The sequence below is a fragment of the Anarhichas minor genome, unplaced genomic scaffold, assembly GCF_050575085.1.
Source record: "Anarhichas minor isolate MPS153535 unplaced genomic scaffold, ASM5057508v1 ptg000017l, whole genome shotgun sequence".
Taxonomy (NCBI): domain Eukaryota; kingdom Metazoa; phylum Chordata; class Actinopteri; order Perciformes; family Anarhichadidae; genus Anarhichas; species Anarhichas minor.
The window spans coordinates 11,174,685-11,198,887 of NW_027466463.1; the positions used below are offsets into that span (position 1 = coordinate 11,174,685).

General features: G+C 43.9%; 1 protein-coding gene across 4 annotated transcripts in view; it reads right to left on the reverse strand.

Moving 5' to 3' along the window:
* LOC142951776 (myosin phosphatase Rho interacting protein) overlaps positions 1-23,872 on the reverse strand; it is a 46,758-nt gene extending 22,886 nt beyond the window's left edge. For 2 of the 4 annotated variants that reach the window (XM_076093576.1, XM_076093575.1), the window contains exons 1-5: positions 22,810-23,872; positions 20,339-20,416; positions 18,537-18,602; positions 3,054-3,205; positions 748-832 (exon numbers count right to left, since the gene is read on the reverse strand). In XM_076093576.1, coding sequence (XP_075949691.1) covers positions 748-832; positions 3,054-3,205; positions 18,537-18,602; positions 20,339-20,416; positions 22,810-22,929 — 501 coding nt within the window. In that variant the 5' untranslated portion in view covers positions 22,930-23,872. The remainder of the gene's footprint in view (positions 1-747; positions 833-3,053; positions 3,206-18,536; positions 18,603-20,338; positions 20,417-22,809) is intronic. The other 2 variants (XM_076093574.1, XM_076093573.1) reach the window with 1 other exon arrangement.
* Positions 23,873-24,203: the final 331 nt, after the last annotated feature.

Here is a 24,203-nt window from a genome sequence, read left to right on the forward strand (position 1 = left end):
TAGGAGTATGTGGAATGCAGTCTATTCGACCACCGAGACTGACGCATCATGTGACTCAAGAATGGAAATATGGATAGCATGAACCGTTCATCATGTTGCTGGCAGAAAAAAACGATAGATCTCTCTCTCTCTCCCTCTCCCTCTCTCGAGGGTGAAAACAGCTGGTGTAGTTTGACATACTGCATACTTCCACAGCACATGTTGCCCTAATAATATATGAATGTTCTTTCTTTGCTGTAGCAATGGAACAATTGCCACGTGGGGATCACTTATAAATGCTCAACTTATCTCACAGTGTCGATATGAAGTCATATCCATCTTAAAAGTTTGCCTGACATCATACTAGCAGACACTCATTATCTGTCATTTGGATATACTTCAGTTATAAGGCAGACGATGTCAAACAAGCACAGATGCACCAAACTAAATATGCTTCAGAATTGTTGCTGCACTCGGTAACAATATGACTAAATTCTTTAAATCACCTAAACCTAATAATCACAAAATACTGCTCATCTGTATTCTCACTAAAGTTGTAACAGCATCCTTATTCTCTGCTTTACGGGTGTCCTCTGGTTGAAGTTTGCCAGGATTACGCTGCATTCAGGAGCCCATCGATACAAAACGGAAACAAGAAATCCAAAGCAGAAATTTCACACCTGAATTTAGTTGCTTACGACTCGCACCTTCTTCAGAATGAGCAAAGTAAAAGCACTTTGCTATGGAGTGTGTGAATAGGTGCATTACCTGCTGAGTGGGTGGATCGACCTTGCGTTTTTTCTTCTGGTTCTGCTTGTTGGTCCGCGGGTATACAGTCAGAGCCTCCTGCCACCTACGAGTAGTGAGACAATCAAAGAGCTGTTCTTGGGAAACTACATGCCGATTGTAAATACCCTGGACCTGTGTGGGGATCAATATATGGAGGACAAAGTCCGCTGTAGTAAACATGAGTCATACACTTATCAGGTAAAGCATGTGCATGACCCAACACCACAAACCGATACAGACAGATACAATGTACCATAACTTTAACACCCTCTATACTCTCAACAAAGACGGTCTAATCCCCTGGGCCTGGTACGGTAACATTTAATCATCTTTGATCATTAACGTTTGCTTTTTTTGCTCTGTGTGTTACTAAAAAGGCAATTCACAAGGATACGATTATCAAATTAGCCACTGTGGATTTAGTTAAGTGTTGTGCTTAAAAAGCATGAATACATTATTTACTACACAGCACAAATAATACTCCCACAGTTTTCAGCTTTGTATTGCCTCTGTGCCATCTTACTCTGCTGTAGCGCCATCATTCTACTTCCACACAAGGTAATATGTATGCATGTGCATCTTCAATTAAAATCATCTGGATTCATCCTAGCCCAGAAAAATGCCCATTCTTGGTCATAACTAAAACTAGACTAAAATGTTCACGGTTTAAGACAAAGTATCTAAAGTCTTAGTCGACTAAAAACTAAAGTTTGACTAAAAATTTGAATGATTAAGTGGACAAAATATAACTAAAACACATCTGGACTAATTGATCTCAAGACTAACTAATATAATCTGAAAATAGCCGTCATGATTACCACATATTTTCATGTAATTTTTAAATATAGAACTTCATGCAATACAGAAACCACTGGTCAAGTCAGTGACTGTGGTACACAACACTCCTGCATTATCAAATATTTTTCTCCTACGCCCATTTTGCAAAGAGCTTAAAACCTTTGTTGTGGATTGTCACACTACAAACTGTCATAATAAATCAATGAGTGTCCACACAGCCCTGTTATTATACTGTAGCATAATTAATAAAAGCTTAACATAACCAGGAACGACATCAAAAAGAATATATTTTGTTACAACACTGTCAGTTATTGGCAACATTTGCGAGGGCCAACATGACGGTGTGGTGACCCACAACCAGCACATGGGAGCCAGATGGTGGGAGAGTGGGAGGTGTGCAGCGCTCGAGCAGGTAGCATAACGGAGAGTAGGTGTTGTGAGTCACAGTTCCCTAAGAACAGCCGTAATATGTATTCTACAGTCAGGGAGGGAGAGTGCAGTGCAGAAACACTAAATGTGCAGCAGTGGGGGAGAGGAGCATGAGACGGGTGCCATGCTTTTGGCCTTTTATATGGCCTACAGTTGCAGCTACCCCCCATGTTGGAGATGTCGAACACAAACTTTGCATATCAAGCTTTCTTTCCCCATTTGGAGGCTTTATATCTGGGATTATCAACCCAGCCCTCAGTGCAGTTACCCATTGTGGCCGTTCAGTCCAGAGTCCTACGCAGACAGTTGGACGACAGCTCACTGTCAAACATCTTGCACTTGGGGCAGAGCTGTTTTTGCAGGCTGTGACGTACAGGCGCAAAGGCAGCTCTGCGTAGGAGTGTGTGTTCAGTTGCACGCCAGCCTTGCTGTCGAAGACATCAAGCTCCTTCTGGCCCGCGCTCTGTCACACACTGACAAACATTTGGGCTGCGTTGGCTGGCTGTCTGCTCCAAATACCATGAAAAAACGCCCGCTTGTATGATCAATTTATATTTAGAAATTCGGGATTTCAAGATAAGCAAACAAATATTTTCCATTCTCTCTTTTCTCTTTCCATATTTCTCCAGGCCTGGAAATGACTAAAAATCGAATTCCATATGTTTCTGTACTGCGTCAGTGTGTTGTGATCTGTGTCCCGGCATATTGGGGGGGGGGGGGGGTTTGTGAACACAGGTAGAAGCCAAGAGAGGCAGGGAGAGGGAACCGTCCAAGAATGTGCACCGTCACTGCAGTGGGGATTGCGAGGCTCTGAAAAAAGCACAACCCAAAGGAAACAGCAGAGGGCAGAGCGGTTTTAGCAGCAAAAGCAGCTGCTCACAACTATTCTCCCATGTCCAAGTCTCTGTCATCCCTATTCATTCAAACCAATATAGAGAGCAACAAAACCCATATTGCCCATCCGAGGCAATTATTCTACATCATATCTATATGAAGATATAATAGCAGATTTGTAATTCCTACATTAACAGATCACATTCCTGGTTATTACGTCTTACCCGTTGATAATTTCTTTACACTCAGCCCGTATGAAGTGCTCTTTGTCGGGGGTCAGGATGCAAAGAGAGTTCTTCTGACCCGTCCTGGACTCTCCATCGATGACGTCGGAGCACTGGTTCATATTGATCGTACCCTGAGGTAGAGTGCTGGGCTGTAGGACACAACAGAGACACACAGATAAGAGTGTTACGTGGTGAAGTTAACAGACGAGCCCACATATCCCTCCACATGGTCCCGTCTTCTCACACGATCCGCCCCAGCAATGATTTTTCCTGCCAAGCTTGGCAAACCACACACACACTGATATAATCACAGTCTGTGCACAAGAAAATGTTCTTGTTAGGGTTCCATGTGATATTTTTGTTTCTTGCGAGATGGAACGCAGCATTTAAAAAGAGGATAATTACGTAATTGCATCATAAATGCAGTATGTAGTTTTTTTTTTACTGCACTAGCTCCATTTGTAAAAGGAAAGTATCGCTCTGGCAATAATCACTGGGATTTCAGACAGGGAAATTAGGTAGTCGTTCACAACATTAATGGCCTCGGCGTGACATTATTGTTAACAGTCGTCACTCAGTCTAGGCTTAAGTCCAGAATCACCACAGTAATAATGACGCAGTAGCTGTTCAAAGAAATCTGATCGAGCTAGAATGAGTTGCCATCTAGAATCAGGTGCGTACAAAAAAAAAAGAGACACAAAATCATATTAATTTACATTATTTATCAAATGAACCAGAGTGTTTTACTTCAAGATTATTCATATTGCATCTGTTCCAATGTGAATATAGCCTGTTGGTGGTTCATCCCAAATCTACACAGTCAGACACGTTGTATATTGTGCCAATAGAAAGAGCCTGAAAGGACCTTTGAAAAAAGGACTGAAGAACAGGGAAAGTTCACGGGTTCACTGAGCAGTTTGGAGTTTAATCTGTCTGATGCCTAAACCCAACTATGCACACTGACATGGATGCCATCTGTCAGTTATAAATAACGTGACCACAAGGCTTCCACAATAACACTACTTTGTGTACGGCGACCCAAGGTTTTCACATCCAGGTTTATGCAAGCATGCAGTGGCTTTGTATGTCGGCACGCCTCATTTACAATGAACGGAGGCGTGCTACCTCAACTTGGAACACATAAAATAATCTATTCATAGGCCATTGCAATGCATCACTCAAAAACTAACCCGTTATGCCTAGTCATGCAGTTTTTGTAAATGATGCTTTTCTACATGCAAAGTACTTGTGCAGATGCATTCTTAAATTGACTTACAGTACTTACAGAAAGTAGATATTTGCACACATATCCCGAATATCACTAGATCAGAAAACTGACTTCTGCTTTGTCTGACCTCCAAATGACTGGCGCCAGCAACGGGAGAAGCCGCACTAGTTAAACCGAGGGATTTATATTTGTTCAATGTAAAGTAAATGAGTACTGCATGACTAAGCACACTGGGCATGGGTGGCTGTTTGAACTGCTCTTGGGCCCTACCTTCACTGCACTAAACATACAGGCAGAATTATAGACACCAAAAATGCCCACAGTGGTTTCCAGCACCAAGTAGCCACAGATGATAAATTACAGCCCTCTGCAAATCAGAATATATTAGGAGATAGAGATGGAAACCAAATTAAAAAGGCATCCCGTTCAATGTTTGCTATTGCCTTAATAAATCTATCTCAAGGACCCAATTTGTGCAGCATAACCAGAGCCTGTCAGCAACGGAGCATTGGAAGCCTCTAATGTGGACAGAGAAGTCAACAGTCAAAGGGTTGTGGTAATCCAACCCAGAGGGTAGATGAGAGGCCCTGTTTACTTCATCGCTGTTAAACGTCACTTTCATTCTTGACTCTCTCACCACTGTCTATATTGTAGCAGACAGCACAGTCAAAATCTGGCACAACAAATTGGAACACAGTAGTTTTGGTTGAACTAAGTAAGAGAAAAACCGGAGGCAGCAAGTAACCGTTTTTTTTTTTTTGTAGCCATGGCTGTTAAATCACAGAGGGCTCTTGACACTAAGGTGAGAGGCCAGGGCAACAGCCGGGCTTGACAGACAGACGGACACATAGACGTTGGGACAGCTGGGCGAGGGCCTAGGCCTGCTTCAGACTGGACAGAGAGACCGGCGTCAGCTTGACCTGAGAGCCCTGTCACTCTCAGACATGTGGAGAGGAAGGAGGTTTGGGTGAGGAAGGGGAGATTAAGTCTCAAACTGGTGGTCAAGGAGAACAGCAGCGCAGCAGAAAAAGAAGGGTTTGGTGTACTCTGACTTTGAACTGCTCGGCCATCTGTCTGAGTAAACAAATCTACAGTACACCACACATGGGGGCTTGTCCTTGAGCTGGAGTCAGAGGAGGATAAACGGCAAAATATTTCAAATTCTGGGAACAGTTGTACAAGCAGCTTAAGCCCACAGTTTTATAATCTCAGCATCAGATTCTCTAGGACACTGAAAATAAATCAGATTGACAGCTCTGATTAAAAACCTATTTTCACAAAGCTGCTCACCTGCGAGTGAGATTTGAGAGCTTACAGAAAGTGGGTGGTTTTGTCAGAGTACAGTATGTATAAAAGCAGCACGGGACTCCTCTCACACGTGTGCAGCCTCCCTGCCCCAAACACAGTGTCAGCCGAGCACCAATACACGGCCCTAGCCCCCGGACCCAGGCCCCTGGAACCCACACCTCTCTGTCACCTAGCCTAGACCCAGTCCCCTCTTGCCGGGCCACCGCTCTCCACAATGGGCCCTTTGTGAGGCTGCAGCAGTTCACACAATGTGGGATTGTCAGCCGCCACAGTCCACAGAGCCACTCCTCCCGTTAACTCTCAACAAGGAAATGACCGAGAGACAAGAGGCCCAAACAAATGTCCTTTTGTGATCAGAGCAAGGAAATTATGAAACCAGCATAAACTTATTCTAGTCGCTGTTCAGACAATAATATGAATACTGTCTGGATGGGAGACATGGAGTCTCAAGGGGAGACAGAGATTTGGTTTCTCTGGGCCAGTGGACACACACACACACACACACACACACACACACACACACACACACACACACACACACACACACACACACACACACACACACACACACACACACACACACACACACACACACACACACACACACACACACACACACACACACACACACACACACACACACACACACACACACACACACACACACACACACACACACACACACACACACACAATGAAAGCAGCAGCCAAATTAGCTTATTTAGCTATCATACAGTACTAGTCTTCACCAGAACTGTGCAAACATCAAATCAAAATATTCTCAATTTTTGCATCATCTACATAAGAGTATTTAATTTATTAATTAGAAAACTTGCTTCACATCTAAAAGCATAATTCATATTTTTTTAAGTGGTCAAAAAAAAAAAGAAAAAAGAAATCTCTTTTTCAATGCAAGTGAACGGAGACACTACTGTATTCCCAGTTTACCCACTCAGCAACTACAACTGATCCACTGCATAGTTTCGTCCCAACTCTCCTCTCCATATAGTATTCATATGTCTTGTGATCTCTGTCCAGATGGTGTGTATCATTACAACAGTGTTCATTAGGAACCAACTCTGTTTAGGAGATGATAATTAGCATGCCTTATCGCTCCTGGCTTCCTCCACTCTCAGCCATTCCGCAGCTTAGCAAAACATCCCATTCTCCCTTATGACACAGCGGGAGAAATATTTGCTTCTTTTGGCAGCTGGCTGATGATCTACTCTCAATTTTGGTTGAGAAGCAAATTCTCTCCCTCTGCCATCAACATTTTTGGGTTTGACAGACTCATTTCTTAGTCATGGAAAGTAAAAGTGCAGCTAAAGTGACTCAGTTGAGAGGAGCATGAGGGAATGAAATGGCATTTCATCATGTGAGCCGAGTCAAATATTTCATCTTTTTTGTTTTTAAATTACATTCGCCTCATTTTCTCATTAATATCGTATCAGTATCCAAATACACCGTGTATTGCTCAATGCCCAAGGTAGTTATAAACACCTGCAAGTTGATCAGAAACATCTGTTATTTGGTATTAGGTGCCAGTTTGTCTGCCAACGTTGGTTGTGACAAATTCAAAAGCTACAACTTCGCTCATTAGGTTACATTACTCTTGGACGTGTACCGGCAGGATCCTCAAGTTCGTAACGCCGCATCCAAAGGCATTTAGACTTTGATCACTGACGACATGGAAACCAAAAGGAAAGCTGATGAACTGGCACCGCTTCATCCCGACTCACGGACATGGCCTGGAATCAGGTCTCTTCAGGGTCCAACATCCTCTGCTCATTACCGATAACAGCAATTATGCAATGAGTCTTTCCATAGCAACATCAGACAACAGAGGTAAACACACAGTTTTGATACCAGTGAGCATGCCCAAGAAACCAGCTGCGGGGGAAATGTCCTCAGGTGCCAGACGGATGGAGTCACCTTCAGTCTTGCTAAAGAGGAATATCAAACCTCTCTCTCGCCCTCTCTCTCACTCGCTCGCTCTCTATCCCCAAGTCCACAATAGTTATACAAACACAGATATACATTGCAATCAGGCCAGGAACTAGAGCTGACAGATTGGTCATGGACAAGATTACAATCATCACAGTTCCAGAGTCCTCACGGCCCTATAATTACACCCCAATATCGAGACAACATTAAGCCAGTACAATCCCATGTGGCATTTACCTTATAGCCTCACTTATAATACCGACCCTAACCCGTGCCCGTACTGTAGATAAACATATAGCTCTATAAAATCAGACTAAACCATATGGTGGATATCTGACATCTCTGTTACAGGGCCAACAGTCCTCCAGGCATTCTCAGACACACCTCACTCCACTGGTATGCGTTCAAATGAATGCTACGGTACAGGCATCTGCACCGCAGTGAAGGCCGATTGTGAGGGCACTGTATCGAGACAATATTCGGAGGAAAAAGTCCAAACACCACGCATTTCACACATATTTGTAGCAGGTATTTCAGCGAGGACTGTGGGTGGTTAGCAGCGCTGCATCTCTTATGGAGAATGGTGAGAGGGAGTGGGTGGTTTAATGCTGTGTTAGAGGGCCAGCAGTCGACAAATGCAGGGGAGGAGGAAGAAGAGGAGGGAGAGTTGGAGGATGAAGAACCATTTACTCCGGCAAATACAGCAGGGTTCTTTTCAAAGAAGCGGCTAGGATAGGTCAATCAGATGCAGCTGTACTTGAGCTACGTGAACCAGAGCTTTGGCAACCAGCAGTGGTGGCAAGCCCAGAATAATTAAATGCATGAGTGGGTGCAAAATAAAACTATTTATCTATAGTACATTATTTTCCTTTTTCTACTATACATACAGAATTGTAATTGAAGCGTCGTCAATTGTGTTTATGTAACGCATATCATTTTAACAAATGAATAATACTGAAACACACAGACTGACTGTGAGAAATCAGCCAGTCTGTGTCTAGGTGGTGAAAGAGCAGACGGGCGGCTGCAGAAACAGGTGCTCCCATCGAGTTGTGTCATGTTGCGTTGGCTGTTGAGACTCAGACGAAGTAGAATTGCTGCGAGTATGTGTGGTTTTCCAGATGGGTAACTTTTTCCTTTTCTTTGCTATCGAACTCCATCGAACATTCGTCAAGGTGCTTCTTTCTGCTCTGCACACTTATGCCTCATATTGACTTTAAATGTGTTTACATGTGTAAACTTCTTTCTTCGACCTCCGTTATGTCTACTTGGCTCTAGTGTTTACTCTCCACTTTAGTCAGCGCTAACTAACTAAGGCTGAGCGAGATACCAAATCCATTTGATGAATTGAAATGCATGTTTTTAATTTTCAGAAGTTATTTTAATATGTACGAAAAAGTTACTTTTAGTCATGATACGACATGATAGCAAGCCCCAAGAAAGTTGGAAGAGTGCCAGGCTTTGAAGCAAATTATTACGTAGTGGCTAAACGGTCCCTCTGTCATAGGCGTGAAATGATCGAAGCGCCATAGTTGCTTAATTTAACCAAAATTGGCTCCAAGATCACAGTGTGCCCCAAAAACATCAGTGTCTGGATTACTGCAGCGACCCGCACGGTGCTCTGACACAGCACTTTGGAAAGTAGGCCGAGGTGAACGGACACTCATCATATGCGGTTGCAATTGTAAAGTCGCATGGTCCCAATGAAAACTATTCTGATCAAGATACAAGATCAAGCACAACTAACAAGAAGCTAGTTTCTGCAACTCAGTCGACACTGTGTGAAGAGACATTACATAAGAGTGCAGTCAGGCTTCCACTACCTCTTCGATAATGACTGCAAGTCTGCCAAAGCCTAAGTCAACGCAAATTAGCCCATCAGGCAGAAGGGAAGGGAAAATGTTCCTTTGGGAATTCAGCTAATACCTCGGTTTCGGAGCCAGCAGTTTTTCCACAGGGCTGAAGAGCCGGTAGTTAGCAGTTAACCTGCCCAAAACAGTGCTGACAGCAGGTAAAGCGTTTAACCGTAAACCAAACTACTTGAATGCATTATGTACATATAATACTGTATGTAATCGACACATTCATGGTTAAACCAGACAATATATTAAGCATTGAGGTTTAGTGATGTCCGTGGAGAGATTTAGAATACAAACCGTCAGACACAACAAAAGATTTACAGTTTGTATTCTAGTTTGGGCATCTTAATACTTTTGCATATGTCTGATAATAATCTTGTCAACAATGTCTATGTATTATTTGAACACAATATGTTGCCAGAACAGCTCAAAGTTGATGAAGAAAAACAAGATGGCAACAAGTCGCCCATTTCATATTTGTGTTTTTATAATTTACAGTTTTTTTTACTAATTAAGTAGTTAATATTTCAAAGTGCTGGAGTTTATTCATATAGAGGGGGCATCTTTTGTTTCTTTCTCTTGAGAGAAAGCGCGGCGGAGAGAGCACTAAGCTGATTAGGTGCTGAGGCTGGAGGTAGGCCAGTCCATGGTGGCTGGAAATCGGCATTTTGGGCCTGATCCTGAGGAAGCTGGAGTGGGTTATTAAAGAGCGAGAGGCTCACCAGACAACAATTATTAATAAGCCAACATACTTACGGTTGCAGGTTATGGGGATTTTACAAGCAAGACCTAAAGATGAAATAATAAGGCCCAGAAATGGTAGTAAGAGCTTCTTCTACTCCTGAGATATTTTCACCTGCATATTAAATATTTCTATCTACATACGTCTATACCCTTGCTATTGTATTCAAATGACAATTCATCAATATAATCGTCACATTAATCAGTAAAAAATAATCATTAGATGCAGAACTATACCAAACCCAACTCCAAGGTTGCACTTTCTTTCTGTCTAAAAGAATAGTCTGCAAAGCTCCGACTTTAACAGGTGGTTGGATTAGCGAGTCGCCAAGCTGAGGTGAAAGGTCATCCAATACACCTGCACCTGTTGCGACTCGGAAAGACATTCAACTGCAGCTGTGGCTACTGCAAGCCATCACAAGGCAGCAGTATCAGACACTTGGTCTGGGGCCAGGTTACAACTGGACTTCATCCAACTGAGATGTCGTACTGCAGTGATGTAACACACAGCTATAGCTCGCGAGCATGAGAAATTGCGTTGCCAAATGTTATTCAATACCAGATATGACCTCAACATACAGGTGGGTTACAGTGGTGTGCATCAGTGTGTAATTCACAATAGCAGTATTTTCACTCTCTAGTGTCTCAGCGTCCTTACACCCCCCACCATCGCACATCCAGACACCTACCCACCTACCCGACTGTTTTATTAGAGCCCGTCTCAGGGCAGGCTAACCTCTCAGCCTGATGCTTTAAATGAAACCTTTTGTGAGTGTCCTGCTCTAGTGTTTAGAACAAACTGAGCGAGCAGTCAGTCAGGCCGGCCATGTTTGGCTTTATAGACAAGGGAGGGTTTGGGAGAGAGAAGTTACACAATACAGCTGGCTGCTCTCTCCAACACAAATGGTTTACTGGCCGGAGAGAGCTGGAATGAAAGACAGAGATGCAAGAGAGTGGCATAATAAGAGAAAGTGAGGAGGCGAAAGGAAGGAACAGTGAATCATGAGTAATGGGAAAGTAAAAGTGGGGACCGAGCGAGTGGAGTGGACACTGGTTCAGCCAAAGCCTCCTGGAGCCAGCCTTTCTCTGGATAATGAATAGCTGGAAATCATTAAAAAGAACAAGAAAATGAAGGAGGGTACAAAGAGGACGGTAAAAAGACATCCTGAAAAAAAGGTTTTCTCACCATGGACCGCCATCTAGCCTTGTGCTCAACCCAACATGGCAATCGTTTTCCACAAGAAAAAGTTAAAAGAGAGTACAAGTTCTCCATCAACTGGAATCCTACATCAATAGAAAACTGATACTTTATGAGAAACCATTTGCCATGAGCAATATAATACTATTGCACTCTGGTGCCGATAGACCGAGTGCCCTGTGTTAAATGATCCCGTCCACAGGCTCACGCAACAGTGAGCACCAATATAATAATAGACCACTGGGTTGAACACAAGGACTGTCGCCACTTGCTCCCAGCCTACATTAGTTAAAGCTTAAAGAACCTTATAATAAAATATAATGACGAATAAAATGATGAACTAAAATGATACATTTCTGATATGAGAAGAGAAGATATATGACTTCTTATTGATATGGTCCGACTCGCACCAATTTGTCTATGCATTTCCAGGTCAATGAATTCAGTCCCATGAGCACTTTCTGCTCATCCAATCAAAGAGGGGCAGCTTGTCCCCCTTTTCTGTGTGTTTGAGAGGGCATACTGGAGAACATCGTTGTTTTATTGACTGTAATTTGAAGCCATTATTTTTAGACTCATTAGGTCTTTTGGCTGTGGAACACACACACACACACACACACACACACACACTGTAGAATGGGAGCGGGTAAGGGGGAGGTCAGTTGGAAAGCATGAAACATTAGAACAAGACCAAAACCACAATTAACTTGTGTCAAATCAGCTGAGGTCTTATTTCAGGGCAGCTCTCCACGTGTGTCTGTACACTAATAACACAAATAGCTTTAAATGACACTATTAAAGATAAAAGACAATAAAAGTAAGTAGTGCCATGTAGATTAGTGGCTAACACCAGGCCAAACTCAGGAGTTTAAACAGGAGCGTTTAGAGACCAGACTTTGTCCTGAGCCAGACAGGGTGACTGTAAAGAGTTGAAGTGTTCAAACAGTGAAGTTCAGGAGATAAGATTGTTTTTATCGTGGCCACATCCGGAACGGTGTAGTGCTAAAGCCAAAGCAAAAACTGAAGAGCACAGACAAGGCACTGGAAAGTCGGAAGGAAAAGGCCGACAGAGAGCCAGATTGGTCGTAGATCAAGTGAAAAATACAACCGAGCCCTTTCATTGTCTTCAGCTTAATCACACTCTCCTGGTAATGGTAAAGCCGTGTCTCTTCAGAAAGCAACGCGCTCAGTTGGAAAGGGGACCTGCATGTTGGGTCACTTGGAGGACAGCAAAGCCCCTCTGCTTAAGCAGGGCTGTACGATGCATCACAGACTACCAAATGGCTTCTGGCCTGATATCTGTAGACGCTGCAGTCTGTAAGCGTGTTGTGTCCGTGTCGGGTCAATCGGCTCTCATGAGAACAGAGCACGGTAGACTTCTCGGCTTGGATCTGACGGGGAGACTGTGGCTGAAACACACGGTGCTTGGTTCGAGTCGACAAAACTAGGCCTGCACGATGTGAGGAAAATCTGGGATGTGCAATAACATTGTTCAATATTACGATATAGATATGCCTTGCTATAAATAAACAAATATTGAAATGTGCATATTAGACCCTATGTAGGCCTGCTTCTTAGAATTCAATATTTTAAAAACAACTAAATGTTGCTACAGCAGCAACAGTAATAAAAGCAAAGTCACTATATCAACTCGATAATATCTCACTTTAAACCAATCTAAAATGTCAATAGACTAAATGATATTCCTGAGTGATGTTTATAAAGAATATAGAACACAGACATGAGTCATGAGAAGTGATTCATCCTCTCCTCAGTCCTCCCTGTGATAACAGAGGTTCACTAGTCCGCACCAAGACGGCAACACCTTCATGACTCCAACTTTGTCAACAACAGCGCGTCACCGCTTCACTCCATCCATTCCACAATAAAAATCCCCGGTGACGTACACTAAATACAGGTGTATCTATAAATGATTGACTTTCACTTGTGAAGGTTTTATTGCAATCACTTACAGTAACAAGCGTAGCTGTTGTCAACTTGAGTAACAGTTAATCTTGAATTGACCTGCTTCACTTCACCATCTCCACTGCAGCCTCTATGATCTGCTGCTCACTGACATGGGTGTGTGTGTGTGTGTGTAAAGCTCCTCCACAGCCCCAACACAGAGCAGGGGCTGCAGTGTGATAATAAGTACTTTAGCCCCAGGGCCCGTTGAATACAGGGTTTCGGTTATTTGCTTATTCATCGTGTTTCACGCCGTCTTTTGCGTCACATATCGTTCTGACGATTAAAACACGATATACCGGTCAGCACTAGAGAAGACCTTGACATTAGCGAAGCCATGTTATGGATATTTTCCCACTGGTTGACGCACATTCACCTCTTACTGGTTGGCCGTGATACCTGCACAGTGGTTGAAAAACAAAACTGGGGAGAATAACTTCCTGTGTGTTGCAGCCTCATTGTGGTCAGCCTCCCCCAGCCCACAGCTCGGGAAGTCCTGGGATAAAACATTCCCTATTTCTGGATATGAAAACAAAAACAAGGGAATGTCCCGCTATAAATATAGTAAACTGGGCGACAGTTTTTTTGGATGCGGGGGTTGAGTGGCCGTTACAGTGTCGGAGACCCTGATGATTACAAGCTGTATGAAGGGCTGTTCCCATGGTTTTGTGGCTTTGTGCGATGGGAACAGTGACCCCACTGTAATCCATGGCTGTTTACATTCCAGCAGATCAGTTCCTACTGGAACCATGGGGAAGGAAGGGCAGGGGTTAAAGAAGACTCTCACGCACCATATCTCTACAAAACCAACACACACCTCACCCAGGACCCACACTCTGTAAACAAACCACAATGATCCAATATGGAGGGAGTACACCGTCTTATCAACACGAGCTGTGACCGACATCCCATTTACCCTTTTTCCCTCCGAATCATCTGATTCTCTCTCCAATCCGCCTTTCAACCCTAAAGCATCCATCTATCCATCTTGTACTGTAACACAAACGTGTGTACTGCAGGCAGCCTTAGCTTCCCTCTCCACTCTGTTTCCCATGCCGTGCTGCGAGTGGAAGACTGGAGCTCCCCTCTAAGTATCCCTAATTTGATGGGACGGGTTAGTCAGCCTCCACTTATTCCCTGCATAGAGTGCCTGAAGGCAACAACACAGCTCAGAGGCCCTGCCCACTCATCCATTCCCTAGAAAGCTATCGTCATACCCAAATCAACAAAAGCTCCTCAAAATTGGTTAAAAATAGCCCAGTTTATGCATGTTTCAGCACGTCAAAATCTCTTACAAGTTTGCGAGCAAACCTTGCTCAGCGGTTGTATGTGCTCGTGTCTGAAAGATGCAGGAGAGAGGGAACAGAATAGTGTGCCTCAGGTTAAAAGAACACAAATATGTGGGAAAAGGAGGGAAGTTCGTCCAAACTCTCTCAGTTCCTGGACTGTGCTGTGGGGCGGCGGTCCGCCATTACAAATCCAGTAAACACCGGAAATGAATTGAGTTAAGATGAAATGAGAATGACTTCAACAGCTGAAATGTCATGAGAACATCATGTTCTCCTTGGAATAATGAGGGATATGGCTGTGGAACAGACAGTCAACTGCAGTCAATACATTCTAAAGGCAAATGCGATTCAAGAGCCTCTGAATGGGCCTTTTGTGCAGTGCAACTCAATAGGTAGACTCATCGTATTTGCAGGTGTACTGTGCATGTTCAATCGGGGATAAAAAACAATTGAGGTATCAGAACACAAGGTGCAACGTCTTCTCCAATGGCCTCCAAATAAAGTGAGGAAATATTGTACATAACATAGTTTCAGAGCAAAAAGAAAAAAACTGAGGCTGCAACAGAGATTGAGACATTGCAAAGACAACTATTTCATCCCAGATCATATGATGAGGGGGGGTGTGCGAGTGCGTCAGTCCGAAAAGGTTACAATTAGGTCAATGCGAGGTCAGTGGCAGCTGGGTGTTGTGTGGGATATTCAGGACCACATTAGCAAAGCCGTTATTAGAGTGTAGGTGTTGATCATTTGAACTCGCGTGTCTTTGTTGAGGCTGGAGAGTTCTTTACACCCACCTACCTGCCCTCACCGCGAGGCGATAATGGATTGTGTGTGTATGGCGTGTTTCTCACATCACTTAAAACACCTTGAACAGCGTATTCACACAGTTGTGTTTGGGCGGCCTCTGTTCATGTTTCTTTACCTCACCTCTGAGTGATTATAAGACCTCTTTCTCTCAACAGTGTTAACTCCAGACGGCTAAAGCGGAGGGTTTTTTTTTTCAAACCTTGCAAAACCTGTTGCCGACACAGACTCTGCAGTCAAACCCCCATCGGGCCCAGGTGCATTGAGTCACACACACACACACACACAGCACAAACTACAACTCTGTCCGATACAGCCTTGCACATTAGTTTCTAAACAGCGTCTGATGTTTTTCTACACTTAAACCTAGAAAGGCTTGCTCACCACATGACTAGAGACAACCTCAGCCCACACACACACTCATGCTTTGCTTCCAGAGTGTTCCGTCCTGTATCCCCTTCAGTCGGGACAGAGACAGCCACAGAGCTCTCCACAGAACAGAGAATAACTCTCTCCCATGTTACACACGCCATGGTAGACGGTCGCTGGACAAAAGGGACAAAACATGTCGCCTTGGCAACGCTCCCCTGAAATAACTGCGTTGGTTTGCTCGGGGAGAATCTAGCTTGTACACATTGGACGGACACTGGAGGCTGAATCGACAGTGGGCTTTGTGAGTACAGTTATCCCAGTTCCACGTTTGCAGCTAATAAAATGTAAAGTGCTAGAATTCAGTCTTGGACACAAAGTGTCCACTCACGTCTTCGGAGTGCTACGCCAAGAACGATCGCTGAGAGCTGCACTAACACATTAAGGCTTGCATGGCAGCACATGATCTATCCTGGCCAACATTTTCGGCTATTCACCCTCTCCATCCTTCCAATCGGAGCACTTTTTCCCCTCTTCATCTTGCTCATACCGACGCCACACTTTCACGGACGGCTCCACAAAGCCACAGCGGCTCTGAGCATAAGATGATGGCAGTGGTGCGTCGTGTTGGGTGTTCACTGTATAGGTGGTCAACCCCAAATCGATGGCTTTAAAAACTGTGATCCCTCCCAGGCCTCTGCTAACCCATTCCTTTCCCCCAGAGCTGTGCCACATCCTGCAGGTTGGGACCGCACTCCATCTGGGTTTGGTTAGAGCCAAGGCACAAGAGTCGTAAAAGCAAGCCGAGAGGAAAACGGAGGGGCACCTCCTCATCTACAACCCCAACCAGTGCTCTCAGATGGGGGGCTCTGATGTGGTCTGGAGCCACGTTGTACTGGAGAAAGCCGGCAGTCTTTAGATTTGACCTGATGTCATTAACAACACAGCATTTAAACTGATCTTAGTGTCAGTCTCTTGTATTTAATGTTGATCGTAGCAATCGGAAACATTTTGCACTGAACATTGTAACCGCATGTTATATGCATACTACTGCATACCTTATAGCTGTGTGTCAAATTTCAAAACCATACCCATCATCCAGTATGGGCAAATAACCTACTGCACATCAATGGTGCAATAAAGTATTGAATTTTGGCATCACTGCACAAACACAATGTTGCAATAATAGCTAAGCTGAGATTACTTCTAAAAAGGCAAAACAATACTGGCTATTTGGATTTGATCACCAGTAAAAAGTCACACACTCAAACTGCTCTGGTGTTATTAATATTTCTTTAGAGCATTAAACTGTATTTTATGAAATCCTACAATGCCGATCAGATTCTAAATTTTTTTTACCTCTTTTGTCCACAGAAAACAAGAGCCGGATCGCAAATTAGCCAAGTTTGTGCAGCCGATTATTCAACACTTAGCAATTATTCTAATGAGTTTTGTGTGACAAGTGAGGTTCTATATTTAGTGTCACTTGATATTTTCCAGCTCGAGACCCTTGCTACCCCCCCCTCCTCTCCTTTTGATCCTTCATTCAGAGCGGAGATGAAAAGATGAAGAGTGACATCGAGAGAGAGAACGATGAATGGAAACAGCACATCCGCCTCTTTCCTTTGTCTCTTCCAGTAAACGCACAAATGCAATTTATTGGATAGAGTTTGACATTTAGGACAAACTTTTTTTTTGACATGTTTAGTACAAGGAGAACCTTAGTTTAAGAAAAAAAACAAACACTTGGATGCACTATGCAAATAGCCTTTTCCACTCAACATGTAGCGGATTTCTATAGGGGGAAAGAAATGACCCTGAAGGGCACAGTACCGAAGAAGAACAATCTACACAGCATCACAGCTCCTGCTGCTTCTGTTACATAAAGCCTCCCAGCACATCGCTCCTCTGCCAGAGAATGCCACATACAGTATGAAAGGGTCAGAAGCAACAAAGCAAGTGCTGTTTCAACTACTTCTGCTTTCACCTCTTTTCAAAGCACATCCACAAAAAAAAAAAAAAAAAAAAAAGAAACTGTGGAGTGCTGCTTTGGGCCAATCAATATTCAGCGTGCCCACGTGCTGCAGTGCATATAGAACCCACAAACTATAGTATTCACACAAGTGACCTACAAACACAGGCAGTCTACATTTTAATATTAGAATTACTGATAGATATCCAACAGCTGACAACAACACAGATCACTAAAGACATCAGTATTCCTGGTATTGAGCTGTTTTTTTTAACTTATTTCTTTATTTTCAGAACAGGAAGGTACCATGAGGCTCTTGCACAATAAGCGTGTTAGCCACTGAAACCAACACACACAGCTCGTCACATGACTTTCTCCATATGCTGTCACTCCATTCCCTTTGACACCGCTGCGCTAGTTAGCTTAGTGTTTAAACACATTCACAAATGAGTCTGTCGGATGAGAAGAGTGCTAATGTTTGAGAGTGAGACGACTGCCTGGTCGAGTGGCAGTGAGCGCATCACATCCTCCAGGTATTCCTCTGAAACGTCCTCGTGTGAAAAGCTTTCACTGAGAGAAACTCAGTTTATAATTTTAAAAAAATGAACAAGCATAAAATCCGCCATCAGCCTCTCTGCTCGAGTCAAAAAGTGCTTAACACTTCACTGTCATGGGATGTATATTATAGTAAATCAAGCCCACAGTAAAAACCTACTGTCGATAATCACATAGTGGTCAGGGTCAACTGAAAAGAGAGCAGGCCCTTTATTGGAAAAACTATTAGGAGGAAAGTTTTTACTCACCATTTCGTCCAGGGCATAGCGCAGTAAGCCGTGCTCGTAAAGAATGAAGAACCTCCTCTGCCATTTCTGCATAAAAAAAAAGACATTTTTGAATTACTGACATAGATATAACAATCCCAGAAGTGAGCCACATCAGCATGTTGTAAAGAACAAAGCCACATGTGAAAAAGATTGGGTTCTGAAAGCTGTATTATATTTTACATCAGCCACGGCAGTTTAACAAAGCAGCTACTGTTAGAAGTGTGGACAGATGTTAGGTTTATAAGAGGCAGATTTTTATTACTGCATCTGTAAATGAATCTGTCCATGGTGCAATTAAAATCTTGAATCTTTGCCACTAGGCTGAACTGCATACAACCCATAAATACACAAGGGCTAGCAAGCTTTTGGAAACAGCTGCCGTGCAGTAGCGTCCCAGTCCTTGGCACACTTTCTACTACATCACAACTTCAAAAAGGGTTTCAAGCTGGCGGCAAATCAAGATCGTTTTTTCTTCATGAAGAAATATATGAAGAAAAAGAGACAGAAATAGTAAAACCCCTGTTTTTCAATGTCACCGCTGAATGAATCCGTCTTACAGGATACACATGTAAGATGCACATAACCTTAAAAAGATGATATCAGACAGTTTCACGTCAGTGTTTGCCTAAAACACATGTTAATGTTAATGGATCTCAGCCTACTGGGGAAGACGAAGCCGATCATAGTTTTTTTACATCGTTAATTCTGCCAATATTTGAGCAAATGATATGGTGACAGTTCACGTTGATCTCTTTTACTCATTGGCTTGATGCGCTGCCCCCCCCCCCCCCCCCCCTCCTTCCTTCCTTAATGCACCGTTTTGTGTCAGTGTTAAATATCCTGGGCTCCAATTCCAACGGAGCCCAATCCATGAAATATTGAGCGGTGCTTTGTAACCTAAAAGGCATCGGAAGGTCTCGATAGGGGTGCTGACAAGCTTCACAGTTGATGTTAAAGGGGACACTTCAGTCATATCCATTAAAAAGGTGATAGATAAGTGGCTTACGGTGTCGTTAGGCAAAATACAACCGCAGACCAGCATCCTGTCAGACTAAAGTGGTCCTAAAACATGACTCATCCAACAAGTCAGCTCTTTTTTCTCTGTTATTTGTTTGTTGGTCAGTCGAAATGACACAGCCTGCACACCTCAGCACTACAGGCCACCAATTATACATCGCCGGGGAAAAGCTGATTGTAAGAATAGGCCGAACACATCAGCAATTACGTCAAAGCAGCGGCGGTCTGTTGACAGTAGTTGAGTTGAAGGATCCAGAGGTGCTTTTCCCCCAAAACAAACCAACATATGGAAGCCATCAGTGTGGCTGTGAGAACTGGGACTTTTCCTTCTCCTCCCCCACATTCTCTCTACTCCTCTTTGGGATGTACCACCACAGTATAATCTGAGAGCTGATAAAGGAAGCGGTGCAACAGAGCAAGTCTCCCATTACATGGTGCTAGGGGAGCAGGACTCGTGAAATAAAGTCAATATTGGGCTCATTATTGCTGGAGAATGGGACTTCTTCTGATAGAGGGCCAAGCCTCCCACAGGAAGCTGCTGAATCCATGAAACAGCTACAGGAGCCACAATAACCAGACCTCCTGTTTGTCAGATGTCACATGGGAAACTAAATTAAAAAGGAAGGACTAGCTTCTCAACTCACTCTTGGTTTGAGCAGAAGCTACAGACAACGGGTCAAATGGAGTCAAAAAGAGTTGAAGAGACAAAACTACGCTCTGTTCTGAACAGAACCAATTTCGAGTCGAGCAAAGGAACCACTTACCCGAGATCTGTGTAAGGGATTGTCAAAATTTGTCCCCTCTGGTGCCAGCAGCAACCATCCTCCATATATAGGCTTGGCCTGGTGAAGGAAAACACAATTACAGTCTTGAAAGCAAACACTTGAACAGGCACGTTAACATACCGATTGACGGTTCAATTCTGCACATTTGAATTCACTGTCGATATAACTGGAGGCGAGTCGCTAGTTTCAAACTGTGTCCCAATATCAGCCAGGATTACAAGGACACACACACACACACATTTTAGCTCAACCCCAGGAAGGTGTGCATTAGTCACTTTGCTGCCTTGAGTTGACTGCAGGCTACATTCTCCAGCTGGCTGTATTCCAGAGCACCATGCTGCCCTGGGAAAAACAAAAAAAGGAAAGGCTAGCACACATGATTTTCCCTCTGATCCTCTAAGTGGGTGGACGGGTGGGTGGAGGGGGGGGGGGGCGGCAAGAGGCAGAAGTTAGCAAGAAAAACAGTGGATGAGAAACAGTGGAGAGAAGCAGCACAGAGCCCCGAGAGCTTTTGCGGCTGCAGATTTGCAATTCAAACTCGCACTGAGAAATGCAAGTTGGCCGGGCAGTCTCTCTTAAATCGTTCTGGTACGCACTTGAACTCTAGCCATACTAGTAGTCAGCATTTGTTTGCCGAGCCAAAAAAAAAGTTCTGCATAAAAAAAGTTCTGCATAACCACTGCAAGGTTGTGTGTACAGGAGCACACATTAAATATGTTTGCACTCAAATCTTACCGACGCGTCAAGAGCTTAAGAAATTAAGTCCCTTACGCAATCCAACAGCATTCCCAAGTCTGCGGCACAAAACAGCCAACGAATCAAGTGTAAAAGCTCTGACATTTAAAGCCGGCGTCCCTCCATCAGTGGTTTTGATTGCAGTCATAACTTCATCCCCATGTAAAGCCAAATATAATCCACTAAAATCGGGTTTTGCTTTGATTACAGGAGGTACGGCATATTTCTCAGCTCAGCGATTTTGTAAACAAAATGACATAATAGGAATTTTCAAATCAGAGGTCCAGCTGTAACCTTGGACAGTGAAGCGTTTGGGCAGACTTGCACGGGAAACAATATCCAACTTTTGAAAGAAGAGACACATAGGAAAAGCACCTTAGATACGTTATTTGATAACGTGGCCGCAGGAAGGAACAGTTGGAAAGAAGTGTTGAGAGGGAATCACACCAACACCGGGACACTAGCTTGCTCCTGGCTTTAGTCTAAAGCCGAAGGAGGAACACTTAGACCGAGCGTCCCATCTCTCCTCACATGACCCGACAGCAGCACAAACAGCAAGTCCTCCCGGGAGAGAGAAACAGACGAGATGAATCTGGGCCATTTTCACCCTTCACCGATTCAGTGGATAAACGGAGCCATTTGGGTGCGTTTGCGTGTGTTCATTTTGCAATGAGCCCCCCCAACCAACGTCTTATTACCCCACATCATAAATGAATTGGTGGGGCAGCAAATGAAATGGAACGAAAAAACAGTTCTGGATTGAAATAGAGTCGCTGGCCCTCAGTATGTTCTCGTAGTACGACTCAACACAATGAACAACAAGGCCAGCCTGCCCCCGTGTCTCTAGCCTCTGACCACCGATGTTAACCTTTCACTGGCTGCAGTCATCAAAAGGAACGAGGTTCATAGCCAGTGGGTCAGAAATTCCACAGAGATGAACAAATAACCTCAAGACGATTTCCATTCCAGCAGAGGAGCCACCGGTCACGACGGAGGGAAATTACAGGGAAAATGTGCACAATGTCAGTTCGGTGTCATCGTCCTCCTCACCCAGCCGCGTTGAAGACATTACCAACAGAAGAAGCATCGGTCACAGAGGTGCCGTTCATAATAAACGGACTGGATATCGGCGACTCTTAACCTGTCCCGTTAAACAGCTTACCCGAAGGAGCGATCACGATAGAGGCCAACAGAGTTCAGTGTGCCCTGATGTCACGCTGTCAACAACGCAGTCCAGTAGGAAGCGTCATTGGAACATCTTTATTTGTGAATATGGTAATGTGACATAGCAGTGTGATTTTTGACAGGCACCAACACTCCAATTCATTTAGGACTGAACTTGACAGCAGTGTGGCAAAGAATAAGGAAGAGTTGTAGCATGGGACATTATAGCAAATAAAAAAAGATTTCACAGATAGAACTGTAACCCAAATGACTCAACAGGAGCTTACTTTGCTGTAAGGAATGCAGCAAGGTGGAGGCCTATATCTGCATCAATTAAGGGCAATATATGCCCTTGGGCTGGAAACTAATTATGTCCAATTAGCCTAACCTTTGCCCTTCATGGGCTATTGACACATGACAAACAGTTTGACATGTGCACATCAAGCAGACAAGTAAAAAAACAGGCTTTCACTTCTCCATTAATATAGGTTAAGGTTACAAAGACGACATTAGTGGAATATTCAATGTTAGAAATGAAAACATTAGTTCACCTGATTCAAGTCTTCGTCGTTCAGCAAATGGGATTCTCTGGGCTTGAAGCAGTTCTGGCATTTACTCTTGTTGAATATGTTGGCTTGAAACTTCCGACAAGGATTGTCTTTGAATGACATGGCTGACGGAGAAGGCGACACTTGATGAGACAAAAAAAAATAAAAATAAAAAATCCAAAAAGTTCTTGTTTGAAAAAAAAAAAAAAAAAACTGCTAAATTATCGCAACACAAAGCGTTGAAGTCAACTTGCTGCTGGTGAAATATCACAGGACAACTTTCTAAGAAAGAAGCTTGAAGTCCATGAAATGGGAAACAGCGTGTTGTTCACCTGTCCCGTGTTACCTGAGGCAGAAGTCAAACCTCCCGTTAAGTGACATCTATGATAGCCATCTTGCCTGAGGGGGTCGCCTCCCGCAGCTAACGCTGACCTGCTAACTTTTGTTTTCTGTGTGCAGGCGTACTAAGAAGTTGTCAGGTGAGTAGTCGAAAGCGCGGACAGGTGTGCGCGGTCTGTCCCTTAAAGACGTCCCCCGACGAGCTGTTGACGTTTCACAGGTGACATTCCGGGCCTCGAGCTCACTGTCCCGTCAGCCTCCATCGGGCGGCTCTACCGAGGGAGCGAGTCCACTTTGGCCGCTCTCTCTCCGTCTTTCTGCAGAACAAGTGACACCGCATGCATTGCCGTGAAATCTATTGAACGCGTCTAACGTCTCTCGTCAAGGCCGAACACCGTTATCCAACTTTGCGCACGCCATCCACTCGGCTGTCACGCCGTTGGATCCGTTACGTCGGGTCCCGTTCGTCGTAGCACCGTTCCCGCTGCCACTGGTACGAAGTCTGCGGTTGATTGTTTTCGTGAAAATCCTCGTTTGGGCCGTACAACCGGGGAGGTGCTCAGGAGAGAGTGGAGTGGTGAGTGACAGCAAGCCTCGACCAATCACACGCGCCCACAACGGAGGCCGTGTGTTAACTGTCCAATAGAAATCCTCGAAAGTCTCCGACGCTCTCGCTCAAGCTAGGTGGGCTTTAAAGAGCCCACGATAACAAATAACAACTTCTGTGTAAAACTGTGATGTTATTCATATTAGCCTGAGATAATATTTGTCATTCCCAACTGAAGAGACGGACTGCGGGCTACGTTTATTCAGGTTACCCTCGTTATTATAGAGCTTATTTCTTGTTTTTTTTCGGGGGGGTGGGGGGGTTGTGGTGTGCTTATCCATAAAAGCAGGACAATAAAGCAACAAAACAAGTAAAAGAAGTGTAACTATTTGTCCAAACATTTCTAATTATTTCCCTTTGTCTAACATTAAACAATTGGTAAACAGTCAAAACTGTGTTACCTCAGCTGAAGCTGTCACACGGTAATTATTGAGGTTTTACTTGGTAAAGA